This window comes from Oreochromis niloticus, linkage group LG16 (genome assembly GCF_001858045.2).
Source record: "Oreochromis niloticus isolate F11D_XX linkage group LG16, O_niloticus_UMD_NMBU, whole genome shotgun sequence".
In the NCBI taxonomy this organism is placed as follows: domain Eukaryota; kingdom Metazoa; phylum Chordata; class Actinopteri; order Cichliformes; family Cichlidae; genus Oreochromis; species Oreochromis niloticus.
Genome location: NC_031987.2, coordinates 32,507,226 through 32,526,674, shown reverse-complemented (window position 1 = coordinate 32,526,674; position 19,449 = coordinate 32,507,226). Strand labels below are relative to the sequence as shown.

Genomic DNA, 19,449 nt, shown 5'->3' with positions numbered 1-19,449 from the left:
TCTCACCCTGGATCAACACACCTGAATCAAATGATTAGTTCGTTACCAGGCCTCTGGAGAACTTCAAGACATGTTGAGGAGCTCATTTAGCCATTTAAATCAGCTGTGTCTGATCAAGGACACATCTGAAACCTGCAGGACACCGGCCCTTGAGGCCTGGAGTTAGACACCCCTGAATTACATCATTAATTGTGGAGGAATTGGTGTTTCAAATCTATGAGGTTGTGGCTCAACCACTGCCTGACCGAGTGTGATTGTAGAATTAACTCTCTTCCTCTTTCTTTACATCAACTTTCTTCTGATTGGCTGCCTCTGATTGACATCATGCAGAACCAAGACTGAGCCAAGAGTCTTTAAGGACCTAAGGCCGAGACCGAGCGCACTGTGAAAAAGCAACAGCAAATCATGAATTTTTCGTAACATATATACACACGTGTTCAGTGTATATACACACACTGAACACATTGCATTGTTACAGGAAATATGTCCTTAAAAAATTTTAAAAAGAAGTCGACATCTAGCTACGATGAGCTGGCCCTGATGGTTTTTAAACAAGAAAAGTACGGCACAGATATTCTGCATCCATCCAATCCTCATGAGAAGAAGCTGATCCAGGAGCTCAAGCTGCATCTATCTGTGTGCCTGAGCTAAAAAAGTATCATTATAGTATAAATAATAATAATAATATAATAATACTATAAAACTGTATTATTTCCATATCATTGTACATGTATATTTAGTACCAATGCTCTTTCTGAGCTACAAGCGTACTTTCGCCAAATGCTGTGGTCTGATTGGTCAGATCTGTTTATTGTATTCAAAAAATCGTCAAAAATCAAGCTGAAATGCTGAAAATTCGCCCTGTGAAATTACATGCTCAGTGTCAATGGCTGCATTAGCAAGTGAGTCCAGAAATATTTTCAACAAACAAAATATCTGCACGAAGTCTACGTGTCCGGTCTGTAAAGGCCTCGTCCAGCCTTAAGTCGGGCTATTGTCACTCTTTGTCTTCTGAAATTACAGATACATTTTTCAGTGTCTGTGCTGTTTCTATTTATTTATGTTCTTCCTTCCTATACCTTAAGTACAGTAATGTTCCAGATGAAACTCTCCACGGCTTTGTTAAGCTTGCGACCCTTTAGTCCTTCCTTCTCTCCAAGCCGAGAGAGATCCTCATGGAAGTCCATTCCTGTGGAGCATGAAAGCAGGAGCATTATTGAGGCAGAGCAGCTTGGGAATCAGCAAATCAAATTCAGGTGAAATACAGCTGTCAAGCATACGGATGATTTCCCTCAGCTATCCCAGTTACAGTTATGGGTGTGTTGTCATATACTAGACTGACATGTTTAGGTAAAAGCAAAAGCACTGACACATAAAGGTCAATCATCCAAAGGCAAAAACATGCTGGAAAATAAGCTGTTCAGAAAATCCAGTACAAATGTGAGACAGAACAGCTGACTTATTGTAAACAACATTTCAAACAGAGATACTTTTGTAAATATGTCCCTCAAGGGAACCGAATTTTGAAAAAGTATGAAGAAAAAGGAGCTTGTCTTTGGTTTCTTTCTAATCAGACACCCACACTGAGAGTGCTACAACCACCACATGCAAAGCTGTTTACTCGCAGAGCCATTCTCTGAGGAGTCACCCTAATTAAGCTCTCCTGTTAGATGTTTCAGTCAGACTTGCTTATTTGATGATTTGTTAGAATTTGGGAATATCCCGTGCTGCAGATCTTTTATTCATGAGACCTGATCAAAACGACACTCACATCAGCCCACGCAGCCTTTCATCCATCTCTGCATACTTTACCTTCCCTCTGCACCTGAGCGATCCTCTCCTGTACTGCATCTGCATTCTCGATCAGCTGTTTCTGGGCAGCAATCATCTGAACAAACAGCAAGACAATTTCTATGTTCACTTTTTGGTCCTTTTATATGTTCAAGGTTTATGAAAAATACTATGTCAAGTATGTAGAAGGCATAAAAGTAATCAATGTTATTGCTACTACTGCAGTAATATGCAGAGGCACTTTCAGCTTTAATCCAAGAGGTTTTACAAACTGTGTACGAATATGTGTCCCATCTTCCATTTTCAGAGGTTCAAATTAATTGGACAATTGACTGACAAGTAGTTTTGTGGCCATGTGAGGCCCTTTGGCTCGTATTTCATGCCAAATGAAGTGGACATAATATCTGAAGTTGATTCAAACTCTTCAATTTGTATTTTAAAGCTTTTCACTGTAACATTAATGTCATTTTAAAGATGATGCCCAAAGAGATGTGAGGGCAGGTGAAGGAGGCCATCATTAGAGACAAAACAAATCTTTCAGAGAGAGAGATTAGGCCGAATCGTCAGTGTGGTGCACCAAAAGGTCTGAAGCTGCTTGAAGACAGAATTATTTCCATGGTTGAAAAAAACAACTTCACAACATCGAAGCATTTCACGGGAGGAAACACAATATTTGAGTTCAGGTGGACATGGCTTTTTCTCCAGGTATTAAAACGTTTTTATATTTAAATTCATGTTAGATTCTCCCATTAATTTTGAACATCTGAAACTGGGGGGCTGGGGATAAAAGTGGCTGTAATTTATAAACAGTGCATGTAAATGTTTTGTAAAACCCCTTAAATTAACGCCCAAATTCTGAACTTCAATCACATATTGATTGTTTGATTTACGATCCAATGTCATGATGTACAGAGAAAAAACATTACAAAAATGATCTTTGTCCCAAACTTTATGGATGGCACAAGTTATTTAAGATGAGACACCGATTGTACCGACCGAATGGTAAAAGGACGTTTGTGCCACAGTGTTGGGGATAAAAGACTCAATTCATGCTGCCAGGAAAATAGCAGTAAAATTACCCTGTCTGCACTCAATAAAGTGTCATGAATAACTCTCAGTAACACTTTTTCTCAAATGTGTTTGGTTTATTCTAAAGCCAGACTGAAATTTAGTTGTACTCATATGGACTGAATAATGTGTTAGGCCACATCGCTTCATGGAAATGAAAATTATCAACTTGCAGAGGGCTGAATTCAAAGACACCCCTAAAGTGAAAAAAATATGCAGCAGACTAGTTGATTTTGTCAAAATTTCACTATTTTCACCATTTTCACTTAAAATGGTAGTTTGTATGGCCCACATGTGGTTGTATGCATGCCTGAATGCATGCAATTTAATTTAATTTAAATCTTTTGATACATCCCTTTTTCATAGTATAATCTTAACGTGCTTCATCTGAATCACCCTTTCTGTGTACTCACTACCTAATTTATAGCCAAAGTATTCACTCACTGTCTCTTTACTGTTTCGCTAGCTTAGCTTAGCTCGTAGCCGACTCGTTAGCACCATGGCTACTTCACCTGTCCCTCCTGCACTTTCCTGCTCATTGTGTCAGATGTTTAGTTACTCCTCGGCCTCCTTTAGCAGTAATGATACCTGTAATAAATGTAGCATATTTGCAGCTCTGGAGGCCAGGATTACTGAATTGGAGACTCGGCTTCGCACCCTTCATTCACCCGTAGCTAGCCAGGCCCCTGTAGCTGGTGCAGCCGAAGATAGCGTAGGCCCCGCTAGCTGTTCCCCGGCAGACCCCAAGCAGCTGGGGAAAGAGGGCGGCTGGGTGACGGTGAGGAGGAAGCATAGTCTTAAACTGAAGCCCCAGGTACACCACCAACCTGTTCATGTGTCTAACCGTTTTTCCCCACTCGGCGACACACCCGCCGGGGGTCAAACTCTGGTAATTGGTGATTCTGTTCTCAGACATGTGAAGCTAGAGACACCGGCAACCATAGTCAATTGTCTTCCAGGGGCCAGAGCAGGCGACATTGAAGGAAATTTAAAACTGCTGGCTAAGGGTAAACGTAAATACAGTAAGATCATAATTCACGTCGGCAGTAATGACACCCGGTTACGCCAATCGGAGGTCACTAAAATCAATATTGAATCGGTGTGTAACTTTGCCAAAACAATGTCGGACTCTGTAGTTTTCTCTGGTCCCCTCCCCAATCAGACCAGGAGTGACATGTTTAGCCGCATGTTCTCCTTAAATTGCTGGCTGTCTGAGTGGTGTCCCAGAAACGATGTGGGCTTCATAGATAATTGGCAAACCTTCTGGAGGAAACCTGGTCTTGTTAGGAGAGACGGCATCCATCCCACTTTGGACGGAGCAGCTCTCATTTCTAGAAATATGGACAAATTTATTAAACCCCCCAAAATATGACTATCCAGAGTTGGGACCAGGAAGCAGAGTTGCAGTCTTACACGCCTCTCTGCAGCTTCTCTCCTCCTGCTACCCCCCCAAAAACCCATCTCCATTGAGACTGTGTCAGCTCCCAAAAAGACAAAAAACAAACCAAAAACCAGCAATAAACAACTTAAACATAAAAAATCACAAAGAAAGAACAATACAGTATCCACATCTGAACCAAAGAGTAAAACAGTGAAATGTGGATTATTAAATATTAGGTCTCTCTCCTCCAAGTCTCTGTTAGTACATGACTTAATAATTGATCAACAAATCGATTTACTCTGCCTTACAGAAACCTGGTTGCAGCCGGATGAGTATGTTAGTTTAAATGAATCAACACCCCCGAGTCATTCTAACTACCAGAAATCTCGAAGCACAGGCCGAGGGGGCGGTGTGGCAGCAATTTTTCACACCAGCCTATTAATTAACGAAAGACCAAGACAGACTTTTAATTCATTTGAAAGCCTGATGCTTAACCTTGTCCACCCCAGCTGTAAAACTCAGAAACCAGTCTTACTTGTTATCATCTATCGTCCACCTGGGCCTTACACAGAGTTTCTCTCTGATTTCTCAGACTTTTTATCTGATTTAGTGCTCAGCTCAGATAAAATAATTATTGTGGGTGATTTTAACATCCATGTAGATGCTAAAAATGACAGCCTCAACATGGCATTTAATCTGTTATTAGACTCAATTGGCTTCTCTCAAAATGTAAAAGAACCCACCCACCACTTTAATCACACTCTAGATCTTGTTTTAACATATGGCATAGAAACTGAACATTTAACAGTGTTTCCTGAAAACCCTCTGCTGTCTGATCATTTCCTGATAACATTTACATTTACAATAATTGATTACACAGCAGTGGAGAGTAGACTTTATCAAAGTAGATGTCTTTCTGAAAGTGCTGTAACTAAGTTTAAGAATATAATCCACCCACTGTTATCATCTTCAATGCCCTGTACCAACATAGAGCAGAGCAGCTATCTGAACGCTACTCCAACAGAGGTCGATGATCTTGTTAATAATTTTACCTCCTCACTACGTACGACTCTGGATACTGTAGCTCCTGTGAAAACTAAGGCCTCAAATCCAAAGTCCCTGACTCCGTGGTATAATTCTCAAACACGTAGCCTAAAGCAGATAACTCGTAAGCTGGAGAGGAAATGGCGTGTCACAAATTTAGAGGATCATCATTTAGCCTGGAGAAATAGTTTGCTGCTTTATAAGAAAGCCCTCCGCAAAGCCAGAACATCTTACTATTCGTCACTGATTGAAGAAAATAAGAACAACCCCAGGTTTCTCTTCAGCACTGTAGCCAGGCTGACAAAAAGTCAGAGCTCTACTGAGCCAACCATCCCTTTAACGTTAACTAGTAATGACTTCATGAACTTCTTCACAAATAAAATTTTTATCATTAGAGAAAAAATTACCAATAATCATCCCACAGATGTAATATTATCTACAGCTACTCTTAGTACCATCGATGTTAAGTTAGACTCTTTTTCTCCAATTGATCTTTCTGAGTTAACTTCAATAATTAATTCCTCCAAACCATCAACGTGTCTTTTAGACCCCATTCCTACAAAACTGCTCAAAGAAGTCCTGCCATTAATTAATGCTTCAATCTTAAATATGATCAACCTATCTCTAATAATCGGCTATGTACCACAGGCCTTCAAGGTGGCTGTAGTTAAACCTTTACTCAAAAAGCCATCTCTAGACCCAGCTGTCTTAGCTAATTATAGGCCAATCTCCAACCTTCCTTTCATATCAAAAATCCTTGAAAGAGTAGTTGTCAAACAGCTAACTGATCATCTGCAGAGGAATGGCTTATTTGAAGCGTTTCAGTCAGGTTTCAGAGCTCAGCACAGCACAGAAACAGCTTTAGTGAAGGTTACAAATGATCTTCTTATGGCCTCTGACAGTGGACTCATCTCTGTGCTTGTCCTGCTAGACCTCAGTGCTGCATTCGATACTGTTGACCATAATATCCTATTAGAGCGATTAGAACATGCTGTAGGTATTACAGGTACTGCACTGCAGTGGTTTGTATCATATCTATCTAATAGACTCCAATTTGTACATGTAAATGGAGAGTCCTCTTCAGACACTAAGGTCAATTATGGTGTTCCACAGGGTTCAGTGCTAGGACCAATTCTATTTACATTATACATGCTTCCCCTAGGCAACATCATTAGAAGACATAGCATAAATTTTCACTGCTATGCAGATGACACGCAGCTCTATCTATCCATGAAGCCAGGTAACACACACCAATTAGTTAAACTGCAGGAATGTCTTAAAGACATAAAGACCTGGATGGCCGCTAACTTTCTGCTTCTTAATTCAGATAAAACTGAGGTTATTGTACTCGGCCCTGAAAATCTTAGAAATATGGTATCTAAGCAGATTCTTACTCTGGATGGCATTACCTTGGCCTCCAGTAACACTGTGAGAAACCTTGGAGTCATTTTTGACCAGGACATGTCCTTCAATGCACATATTAAACAAATATGTAAGACTGCTTTCTTCCATTTGCGCAACATCTCTAAAATTAGAAATATCCTGTCTCAGAGTGATGCTGAAAAACTAGTTCATGCATTTATTACTTCCAGGCTGGACTACTGTAATTCACTATTATCAGGATGTCCTAAAAACTCGCTGAAAAGCCTTCAGCTAATCCAAAATGCTGCAGCAAGAGTACTGACAGGGACTAGAAAGAGAGAGCATATTTCTCCTGTTTTGGCTTCCCTTCATTGGCTTCCTGTTAAATCCAGAATTGAATTCAAAATCCTGCTCCTCACATACAAGGTCTTAAATAATCAGGCCCCATCTTATCTTAATGACCTTGTAGTACCATATCACCCTATTAGAGCACTTCGCTCTTGCACTGCAGGCCTACTTGTTGTTCCTAGAGTATTTAAAAGTAGAATGGGAGGGAGAGCCTTCAGTTTTCAGGCCCCTCTTCTGTGGAACCAACTTCCAGTTTGGATTCGGGAGACAGACACTATCTCTACTTTCAAGATTAGGCTTAAAACTTTCCTTTTTGCTAAAGCATATAGTTAGGGCTGGACCAGGTGACCCTGAATCCTCCCTTAGTTATGCTGCAATAGACGTAGGCTGCCGGGGATTCCCATGATGCATTGAGTTTTTCCCTTCCAGTCACCTTTCTCACTCACTATGTGCTAATAGACCTCTCTGCATCGAATCATATCTGTTATTAATCTCTGTCTCTCTTCCACAGCATGTCTTTCATCCTGTTTTCCTTCTTTCACCCCAACCGGTCGCAGCAGATGGCCGCCCCTCCCTGAGCCTGGTTCTGCCGGAGGTTTCTTCCTGTTAAAAGGGAGTTTTTCCTTCCCACTGTCGCCAAAGTGCTTGCTCATAGGGGGTCATATGATTGTTGGGTTTTTCTCTGTATTTATTATTGTGCTATCTACTGTACAATATAAAGCGCCTTGAGGCGACTTTTGTTGTGATTTGGCGCTATATAAATAAAATTGAATTGAATTGAATTGAATTGAAAATATCAGGGCATGCTCCTAATGAGACAACAGATGATGTCAAGGGGTCTCCTCCCAAATCGGGACCAGGATGGCCAGTCAATGGTCCAGATTTGGGAGGAGTTCCTTCATTCCGAGCATTGTCAGAGGAACCCATGCGTCAGTAGGGGTTCTGACAATGAGTCCAAGGATTTTATCTGGATATCTAATGTCAGTCAAGGCGCTGTTGCCTAGTGTGTAGAGAACTAAGCAATCTCTCCATGGATATGCCTGCCAAGACCATCACTGACCCACCACCAAACCAGTCATGCTGAACGATATCACAGGCAGGATAATGTTCGAAGCACACCCAGACCCTTCCACATTTGTCACATGTGCTCAGGATGAACCTGCTCTCTGTAAAAGACACAGGGACCCAGTGGTGGATCTGCCAATTCTTGCATTCTATGGCAAATACCAACTGGGCTCCACGGTGCTAGGCGTCGAGTACAGCGCTTATATAAGAGTGCCTGGGCCTCAGGTCAACCTCTTCAAGTCTGTTTCTGATTGTTTGGTCATAGCAGGTTTGGCAAACATTGTCCTGCCTGTGACCAAACACTCATACCAGTGGCCAGCTCGAGGTCATTTTGTAGCTCTGCGAGTGCTCTTACTTGTACAAACTAGCAGAATGATCCGGTTGATGCAATAATACCACTTACCGTTGATCATGGACTATTTAGGGAAGAAATTTCACAAACTGACTTTTTGCAGCGGTAGCATCCCAGACTATTTACAACATTTCATTTATTCATAAGTGTTTACAAAGGAAGATTGCATTGCTCAGGGTTTGACTTTGTGCAGATATAAGGATATAAGGGCCTAAAAACACCTGAATTCAAAGATTAAGAGGTGTGGCCCAATATTTTAGTGTAGTGTATTCTAAAATGTGGCATTTCACATTGCTTATGTATCTGGGCCATACAAGATCTAACCTTTACCTGATTTAAATGTGACCATTTTCTTCTTCCAGATAATCTCCTGGGAATCTCAGGGCTACAGATTAAGGTTTTGAATCTCAGGGTTTCCTGGAAGTCCCATTATGACTATTAGGAAACGATGTAAAATAGCACTGTGCACTGTGAACCTCAAAACGTGACAGAGAGCAAAAATAAGCTTCTCTTTCAAAACAACCCACATATGTGTGAAGGATCATCGTTGGTGTTGAGAGGCGTACCTCCAGCTGTTTTCCCCCAAAGGTGGCGCATCAAGTCAAGAGTGTGGCCAGGGCCATGCTAATATTATTTGACACATTCACAAGGTTGTACGCCATGAATTCTTCCCTCAGAGTCAGAAGGTCCAGGCATCACTGTAATGTCATGAGGGTTCTGAGGGAGAGCTTTCAATGTAAATCACCAGAACCTTTCTAGTACTTTGTTCTTGTTCCTTAAGTTTAAAATCAAGTCAAAGTGTAGCTGTTTTTACACACTGGAGGAGATTAAAAATGTAACGGAAAAGAATGGGACTACCAGAGAGCAATCTAAATATAGTAGAACAAGTCCAGAGATGGGGAGATCAGCTAAATTTAAATGGGCAACTTATTATTAAGTATTAAAAGCCCCGGTCATCTGGGCCTTTCTGTGTGGAATTTGGATATCCTACACCTCTCTGAGTAGGCATACTCCAGATAAATGTTATACTGTTGCTAAGCTGGTTTTACACTGCAGGACTTGCAGCTACTAGAACACAGATTAGAAATATTTTTATTGCCAAGAATAACTATTCAGTACGCAAAAACGAATTTCACTTTGATCTGGTGACAAACTAAAGACGTTTGCACATCTCCTTCATTAGCCTATGGGTTTCTAAAGTTTCTGAGCTCCACTGTTCACTGAAGGCTCACTAAACTGGAATTAAAATGAATTAAAATGTTACCGCTCAATTCACTAAATCATTAATTTAACCGTTTTTCTGTAGCAATAATCTTTTATTTGTAAACCCATGTTGCATGTCACTGTTAGATTTTTCTTATCATGATCTTATCATCATCATTGATAACGTTTCCGACTGGAGTAGGCTTCACTTATTGAGATGGTTTTGTGTAGACGAAGAGCCACATGACATAAATGCATCCCTCTGTATGTGAGGATGCACAGAACCTGAAGCAGAAAGCCTCGCTTAACTGAAAACTACCACTGTGGTACCCGTTACCTCTGACTGGGGTTTAAGGTTTTGTCCAACAGACGCCTGATACTTTCTGTCAATGCACAGCTGTGGAATCTCAGTATGCTGTAACCAGAAAGGACTGTGGGTAACTCCTGTTGCCCTAAATATGCTAAATAAATCAAAGTCACTTGACATGAATGTCCTGTTTTCTCCTGACAACTTTGAATAAAAATAGCTTTATTAGAGCTAACGTTAACAAATAGCAGCCTACCTGCTAACACAAACTATCACTATCATAATACTATCTGAAGCCACCTCAGTGTGCTTGCTTGTCGTTATGAGGAGTTTAGTTGGTTGTAGACAATTTTCAAATCAGTTAACAAAATAATAATCACCAGCTACAACTAGCAGGCTAACCATATCTTTCTACTTTCCAAGGTTAACACCAGTAGAATCAGAAGTGAGCGGAAATTACTTCACCAGCTACAGCCCCAGTCACACATGCACAGACACCAGGGAAAAATGTGTATATCCTGACGTACCAAATATATAAATTTGACTTTGAGTCGTTGGAGATGACAGTGATTTGGGGTTTCAGGGGTTCGCTCTGTGACTGGGGCTTAATTTCATTCATTATTAACTCGTGTGTAATGTCACACTGTGATTTAAGCCTTCGGTAAATCATGCAATAACATAACAAAGATTTATATATAACACATACATGAACAGCCAATATAGGTATGGTTAGCTGTAGCTGAACTAAACTGCTGATGTAACATTGGTTCTTGTCACTTCCAAGTCAACTCTCTCGCCATTACACTGATACTCAGGCGTACAGTAAATACTCTAATCTCTCAGTTACTTATATACATGATACAAAACTGAGAGCAACATGACATACAGGCAAAATAACTTTTTAACAGGGTACTTAATATCTCGAGATTAAGAATCTCTTTTGCGAGTGTGTCCTGGGCCGAGACAATGTACAACTTTCTGATCACAGCTTGTGCAGTTATGAAATACAACAGAGCTGAAAATATTAGACTATGGTAATGAACTGATCACCCTCAAGTAGGTTTTGAGCAGGTTCCAGCTTCCTTGATGTAAACAGGTACTGTTTTTCTTTGTTTTAAAATAACCTAAACTAAATTATTGTTTGAAACAAATGATGACATTTTACATTAAACTTATATAAAATCAAGTAACTTATCCTCGATTTTCCTCTAATTACATCAGTGTTCTGCTGGAACACTCTGGGTCCTGGTATCCCTGTGGATGACACGTACCACCCACTTAAACAGCACTGCAGACCAAGCAGCTTGGGTTAGTACGTCAAAGTTCTGCAACATGGGAACATACTTGTCATGGTCCCCGTGCCTCGCTGGCTGACTCTGTGTTTGGCAACATGTTTTGTTTGTTTTTTTCCTTTGTGCTCTCTCTCCTCTGCCGGGGCGGTGCTCATTACGGGCTCCCGCCCCTGGCCCATGCACCTGTGCTCACCGTCACACCTGCAGCCGATCCCAGCTGATTTGAGCACTATTTATGACGACAGACCTGTGTCATCCTTCGCTGGATCGTTGAGCCATCAGCGACTGTCCCCCTGAACCTGAACCTGACCCTGTGAGTTTGAGACTATCCCTAACCTGGACTTCTTTCTCTGTGTGTATATAGATCTGCCCTGGACCCGAGCGAGCATGTGTGTGTTTGGAACCCACTGAGAGCGTGAATTGGATTAATCCCTGCTTCCCCCCGGACCCTTTTCCCCCGCCACACTGTATATATATTCTCACCTGGTGTCTCACTGTAAATAAACGCACTTTCTCTTTACCAAGGATACCTGGTCTGCGCGTGAGTCCGTTTCAAACATTGTGACAATACTGATGTTACTGCAATCTCTAAATAATGAAGAATTTGCTAAACTAACTATAGCAGTAAGAGTTGTAACTATATTTTCTCATTTAAATTAGTCAAGTGTCAGGTTGCCTTAAATCACTGAAAGAAATAAAAAGGGGAAAAAGGGCTGAATACAGGAAGAGAGAGGGAGCTTAGCTTGTGTGGTGACCGAGCCCTGTGTGTTTGTGCTCAGAAAGGCTGAAGAGGTGTGATGTTTGATTGGAGATCACACCAACGATGGCATCATGACACTGACCTGCTGGGCTGCATTTGCTGGGTTTTGCCGCAAACATCATCAGCTGCACTCACATACGTAAACAACCACACTGTTCTGAGGTATGTGTAGGAGTAAATAGCTGAGCACTAAAAGAGGTGGGAGAGTCTCGTCCTGATCTAATGCAAGAGGAGACTGAGTAGGAGGTGTGTGTGTGTGTGTGTGTGTGTGTGTGTGTGTTTCACGCTTGTCACCACAGAGCTGCTGTATAATTAATGCCTATAGGCGGTGCAAATGTACGTAAGCAAGGGTGTGCACACTCAGTGATGCAGTGTTAGATGTCTAAAAAAACTTCACAAACTGTGGAAAAGTTTCTGATGCTAAAAGTTTCAGCCAAAGGAGCAAAATTAGCAAAAGTAGCATTATGAGGAGCTCATAAGTGAAACAGAGCTCATGAAGATGCATATCATGGTTTAACTACAAACACGTAGGTCTCACAAAGCACAGTTAAAATTAGCACTGCAAACACCTAGCATGTCAATGCAGTAGGGTTCACTAGATGCACGTCTCAAAATAGTCTCATAATCATTATATTTCTGATTTCATTGGCTAAATTCACTCCTGATTGGTGCAGATGGTTGTTTTGAAAAAAAAAACCAACTGAAAATTAGGGTGACATTTGACCTCAAAGAAAGCTATGTCTGAGACTGGGAGTGGTTTAACTGATATTCTAGGTGCTGGTGACTGACAAACCACCAGGTGGAAGCTAACCAGGAGCATTATTCAACCCTGAACTTCAGTCCCCAGCTTATGGTTTGATCCAGACCTGGAGATTACTAATGATGCTACCTTATCGTGGTGGCAAGGTTTGTGTGTCCCAGGGATCCCAGGGGCTATGTTGTCCGGGGGCTTCTGCCCCCTGGTAGGATCTTCCATGTCAAGACCCTACGGAAGACCCTACTATCCTGAAGGCCCTGGAGGTTGTAGGGCTGTCCTGGTTGACAAGCATTTACAATGTTGCGTGGAGATCAGGGGCAGTACCTCTGGATTGGCAAACCAGGGTGGTGGTCCCCATCTTTAAGAAAGGGGACCGGAGGATGTGTTCCAACTATAGGGGGATCACACTCCTCAGCCTCCCTGGGGAAGTCTAGGCCAGGGTGCTAGAGAGGAGAGTCCGTCTGTTAGTTGAACCTCGGACACAGAGGAACGATGCGGTTTTCATCCTGGTTGTGGAACAATGGAGCAGCTCTTTATCCTCTCAAGGATACTCTAGGTTGCCCAACCAGTCTACATGTGCTTTGTGGACTTGAAGAAGGCATTCGACCGTGTCCCTCGGGGTGTCCAGTGGGAGGTGCTCCGGTAGTATGGGGTGACTGGCCCATTGCTACGGGCCATCCATTCCTTATACAACCGTTGCAAGAGCTTGGTCCGCATAGCCGGCAAATCAGACTCGTTCCCGGTGGGTGATGGGCTCCGCCAGGCCTGCCCTTTGTCGCCGATTCTGTTCATAATTTTTATGGACAGAATTTCTAGGCGAAGCCAAGTGGCAGAAGGCTTTCACTTGAGTGGTCTCAGGATCTCATCTCTGCTTTTTGCAGATGATGTGGTTCTGTTGGCTTCATCGGGTGATGGCCTCCAGCTCACACTGGAACGTTTCGCAGCCGAGTGTGAAGCAGTGAGAATGAGAATCAGCACCTCCAAATCGGAGGCCATGGTCCTCAGCCAGAAAAGGGTGGAGTGCCCACTCCAGGTCAGGGACGAGTTCCTGCCCCAAGTGGAGGAGTTTAAGTATCTCAGGGTCTTGTTCACGAGTGACGGGAGAAGGGAGACGGACCGATGGATCGACAGACGGAGATTGGTGCTGTGGCTGTAGTCATGTGGACCCTGTACCGGTCCGTCATAGTAAAGAGAGAGCTGAGTGTAAAGCCCTATAAGCCCCCACGTGAGTTCACATTTTTGTGGCATATTTATAAAACTTCCATGCTTCAGGTCATTAAACTAATTTTAATATTGGACCACGATAATCCAAGAAAATGCAAAATCCAGTTTTTAAATAATGATTGCCTTTGTTCAGAGACCACGTGAAAAAGTAATATCCCCTAAACCTAATAACTGGTTGTGGTGGAATTTTGGCCCACTCTTTTGCAGAGGATTGTCTTAATTTGGTCTGTTTAAGCGCTTTGAGATCAGAATAAAGGGTGTCGGATTTGAGTCTGGACTTGATTTGTTTTGTTTTGTGGGTTTTTTGAGCCATCGAGAGGTGGACTTGCTGGTTTGTTTCAGACCTTTCTCCTGCTGCATAACATAAGCATGCATGAGCTTCAGGGCATGAAATGACTGGGAATTCTCCTTCAGGATTTTCTAGTAGAGAGAAGAATTCATGGTTGGGCAAAGTGTGACAAATATGCAACAACGTAGGCTACGTCACTATGACGAGTGCAAGCTGATGGACTAAAAATACAAATAAGTGTTGCATCATAAACAGGATTGGCCAGCTACAATCATTTTCCTAGAGCAAGATTAACTATGATGCAGTTCACAGCAATATTTGTCTGTGCAGTTCGTCAGAATTTTGTCTTCATGTTTGCACACGGCAGGAATTAATACAACTTTCTTTTTTTAAGGAAGCAGTTAGCTCAATAAATCTGTCTTACTGACCGTTTCATAAGCAGCGAGCAGTTTGCGAGTTGGTTCCGCAAGGCCGACCAGGGGCTCCAGACATGGATAGCCATCCTTCAGAACCATGGTGGCCCCCATAGTGCCCTCAGGACTCTGCAGCCTCGTGCCCAGGGTCTGGATGCACTGCTTCAGTTTGGCCACAGTGGGGAGCCCACACTGCTCTTTGAAACTGGCTGTGGTGCTCTGGAAATGGTGTGAAGGTAAACAGACAGAGAAGAGAGGGAAAACTGTTAGATCTGATGTACGGTTCCGGCTGTAAGATTAAGCTGGGCAAAGCCAAAAATCATGACACGCCCCGCTCACTTCCCCTCCGTTCCCCTGTCATCTGCTGTCTCCCTTGTGGTTTAAATCAATATGGCACTCACTGCTGCCTTTAATCCAGTGAAATCAGCCTTAGCTTAAGCGCATTTAGCAAAAAAAGGAGACAATATGGCATAAATCTGGAACAGGAAACGAAGCATTTAGAGTATGTGTTGGAGGGATGGTTCACAGATTTGAGTGTGACAGATTAAAGGACTCATTTGCTGAACTGCCATTCAGGGTCACTTCATAACAAAGGTAAAAGGTTTATTTCTGCATGTATGAGCAGTAGAATATAAAGCCTCTGCTGTTGCACTGAATGCCATTTGCCACTTGCCACATCCCCAACTGGACTAGCAATTATCATGCTCCACCTGTGTGTAAGTGCATCCGCATGTCTGTGAATGTGACAGACACAGAGAAGCATGATGAATAATAACTGTGGCAGATGAGCCCACAGCTGGACTCATGGCAGAGAGACAGAGAGAAGCAGGGTGTACAATGAGACTGAAGCAGGAGGATTAAAAGCAGTTTCTGAGTGAGTAAAAAGTATTTCTGTGTAGGACTCGGTGTGTGTGCGTGGGTTTGTGTGGGAGTGTGTCTGACAGACTGACTGGGTGGGATTGGATGATCAATGAGATGGCAGGAAATTTGCTCTCTGCTTTCTGCTGAAAAGGATTGACATTTTTCAACCAGAGATTCATTCCAGTTTTAAATTCGCAGACCTACACTACATGGATGAAACCGTGCAGTCACCCAAACATTACACACAAGCAGACATTTTTGTCACATCATAGCAGGAAAATCATGTGTGTGTTCATAATGGCTCATTAATGTGGCCGAATGTCCTCCTGGACATTTTTTAAAAACTGTGGTTGTTCTATTAGGAAGCCGAAGATATTAGAGCAGGGGTCGGCAACCTTTCTGATGGCGAGTGCCATCTAAAATTTCCTCAGAAGTCAGTGTGCCATATGATTGCATTGGCAATAAATTTAATAACGCTCTATATGAACAGTTACACATTATATAGAACCACTTTATAGGATTATATTTGTTCGCAGATGTTGGCAGCTATCAGCGAATAGTTATCAGCTATTTTAAAACAAAAAAAGACTTTTTATCCATAACAGCAAATGAACTGTACAACAGAAAATACAAATGCTATTTATGGTCTCCTCACAACAATGATAAGAAAAATAAACTGGGCCAATATGGCATGTTTGTTAATACAGAGACACACGTGTTAATGTGATCTCTGGTCTCCCACTCAGAGACACAGGTCTCCCAGTGTCCAGCATTCAGACAGCTACCTGAGGACACTCATGTGAGAGAAAATCTGCTCACACAGATATGTAGAGCCAAATACTGTCAATAAGGCCTCTGCAATGTTCTGAAGACAGTTAAACTTGTCAGGTAGTGATGTCCAGCAGGTGAAAATGCAGCTCCATGAACACGCACAGCTGTGGATTCCAGCTGCATCTGTTGTTCTGCAAACTTTGACCCCACAGAGTCGAGATTTTCAGTTCAATCAGCTGCATTTCGATGTCTTCTGTGTCCAGCCAGTTAATGTGAGACAAACCCAGCTGCTCATTAAAGCTTTCTGGTTTGATCAGAAAAGAAAACATTGGTCCATACACCTGAAAGTCCCTAAAACACATTGTGAATTCTGTCTCGAGTCTACGGATGTATCCGTGTATTTCCGTGGTGCTGATGCTGCGCTGAGCGGGCAGCTCCTGAAGCATTTGAAGTGTTGGAATGTGGAAATTTCAACATCGCTTGAAAAAACTGCCAGCTAGCAACGTCCCTCTCACCGGTAGGCTAAGTGATTTTTAGCCAATTACATGTTGAATCTGGTAGTTGGGGTTGTTTGCTAAGATACCGTCATTAAGAAGCGGCACAACCAATGTGTCTATGCGAGCTAATTTGCGATGTGCACCGCTGGCCCGGCCATTTATTTTTTAATGCACCTTCTCAGATTAATTCACTGCATGTCGTGCCATCAGTTAACCCTTCGCGTGCCAGCTGTGGCACGCGTGCCCAGGGTTGCCGACCCCTGTATTAGAGGATAGTTTGAACCAACAGAAACACGTTGGGACACAACTCTGACATTTGAGAATAATTTAAGTTGATAATGTGAACTTAACAGCAGTTACAAACAGACTGTATATAAAGGATACAGCTGCCATGAAGTCACCTACTGGTTAGTGAAGTGGTTTTGCCATCTCCATCTTGGTGTTTTGAAACCAGGTCTAAGCCAATAAACATATCGTAGACTGGGCCCCATCTTAAAGAGCTCATAGTACCGTATCACCCCAACGGGGCACTTCATTCTTTACTTGTGGTTCCTGGGATTTTAAAAGTAGAATGGGAGGCAGAGCCTTCAGCTTTCAGGCTCCTCTTGTGTGAAACCAGCTTCCAGTTTGGATTCAGGAAACAGACACGCTCTCTCTAGTTTTAAATCTCTCTAAGTCTTTGGCAACTGGAGGCTTTCAATGATGCACTGAGTGTTTTTTAGCTCTGCTTTTAATCATTAGTTGTTACTAATCTCTGGCTGTCTTCCACAGTGTATCTTTTGTCTCGTCTTCCACACATCATCCCAAACCGGTCATGGCTGATGGCTGCCCCTCCCTGAGCCTGATTCTGCCAGGCTCAGGGAGGTTTCTTTGTGTTCAAAGGGATTTTTTCATTCCCACTGCCGCCATGTTCATGCTCACAGGGGGTTGTCTAATTTTGTGGGTTTTCTCTGTATTATTGTAGGGTCTGTACCTTACACTATAAAGCTCACTGAGGCAGCTATTGTTGTGGTTTGGTGCAATGTAAATAAAATTAAATTGAATTGTTGTAACTAGTGATTAAGACTATAACATCACCTGCTAAGATTATACTGTAGGTCACACAGCAAAGTAGGCGAGGGCTGCTCGTCCTTAAACTTCTACACAATTGGAAGTCTTTTTGTTTGGCTTCAGACCAAGAAGTTACATCGTTTAGATCTTTTAAGTCCAATACTGACTCTTTTAACTCCATGGTTGGTCTCCACGAACTCCTGGCTGTATCTTATCTTATACAGTAGTGCCTATATACTAACTTATCTGTCTTATCCTGCTTTGTGCTTTTAAACATTCCCAGTTAATTTCTTTCTATTTTACACTGTAAAATTATATTTAACAAGTATTTCATATCAAAACTTTTTAGTGAATGAAAGAAGAAAAGCACAAGTATTTCTGTCCCCTGCCTTCTATTATACTTTAAAGTTGCTATTCCAAGTCATCTAAATCAAGTAGTCAGGTGACTTGATCAAGGTAAGGCCTGGTGTTGCCACACTTCACTGTGACTCACTAAAAGTGTTCAGATGGACTATGTATTATGTGTGTGAGTATCAGTTTGGACAATATCTACGCCCCGTTTGTTTTCAGCACCTGGGCTTTGGCCAGTGTAACTGGGCTGATTCTGGATTATCGTGCACATAAGGTCACGTCAGGCCTTCTGGGATTTAGCCTATCATTGGGTCAAACCAGTTTTGGTAAATGGTATAGAGGCACTGGATTGTATTGGAGTACCTAAACACCTGGTTTTATGCACAGAGCTGCTCCCTCCAGGAACAAGAAAGTCCTAGTTTCAACACATATATGGGTATAATCACAATATACCTCTCTAAAAACAGATCTAGTGCAAAAAAGGATTCTTTTCACATTGCCCACCCATACATGTTGGTGTTCAGTGATAAGCTGGTGGGAGCTGTGCGACCAGGTTCTATTTTTGCTGGTATTTATAATCCTCCTCCACTCTTCTCACTGACTCCTTTGTCGCTGCCTCGTCCTCCTCCTCCTCCTCCCCCACTCTCTTATTCGCTCTACAGACAAGTCTAATTCTACCTGAGAGTTGAGCTCCAAAAAACTGGACTTCTTACTGCTCACTGAAACCTGGCAGCACGACTCAGATTATGCATCCCTCATTGAACTGTGCCCGGAGGGTTATTCTTTAATCAGCATTTTATTTAATGCGCTATATTGTACCACTGACCCGGTCCAATCAATGTATTTTTAAAGGACTTCTTGTCTTTCACCCTGAATCTGTCCAGACTGGTTATTTCTGGTGATTTTAATATTCATGTCGATGACGACTCTTTCTGCGAGGAGTTTCATCAACCTTATGAACTCTTTTCATTTTGCCCAGCATGTATCTGGCCCCATTTACACAAAAGGACACCCTCTTGTTTTAACCTTGGGCTTTAATATGGATCTTATCTGCCCTGAGGATGTTGTTATTTCTAATCATTACTGTGTTGCTTTTAATTTATTGTTATCTCCTGTTAGTGATGTAAATATCTTGACTAACCACTTTAATAACTATTGCCTTTCTATTTTAGACAGCGTCTGTCCTTTTTAAAAGGAGATCAGTATCTGTTTTAAAATCCTCACCGTGGATTAATGGCACTATCTGCTCTTTAAAGCGTTCTT

General features: G+C 42.2%; 1 protein-coding gene across 2 annotated transcripts in view; it reads right to left on the bottom strand.

Annotated features, from left to right (window-relative positions):
* plcl1 (phospholipase C like 1) overlaps positions 1–19,449 on the bottom strand; it is a 123,990-nt gene that overhangs the window by 7,306 nt on the left and 97,235 nt on the right. For both annotated transcript variants that reach the window (XM_005475170.3, XM_005475171.3), the window contains exons 9-11: positions 14,672–14,875; positions 1,813–1,888; positions 1,080–1,189 (exon numbers count right to left, since the gene is read on the bottom strand). In XM_005475170.3, coding sequence (XP_005475227.1) covers positions 1,080–1,189; positions 1,813–1,888; positions 14,672–14,875 — 390 coding nt within the window. The remainder of the gene's footprint in view (positions 1–1,079; positions 1,190–1,812; positions 1,889–14,671; positions 14,876–19,449) is intronic.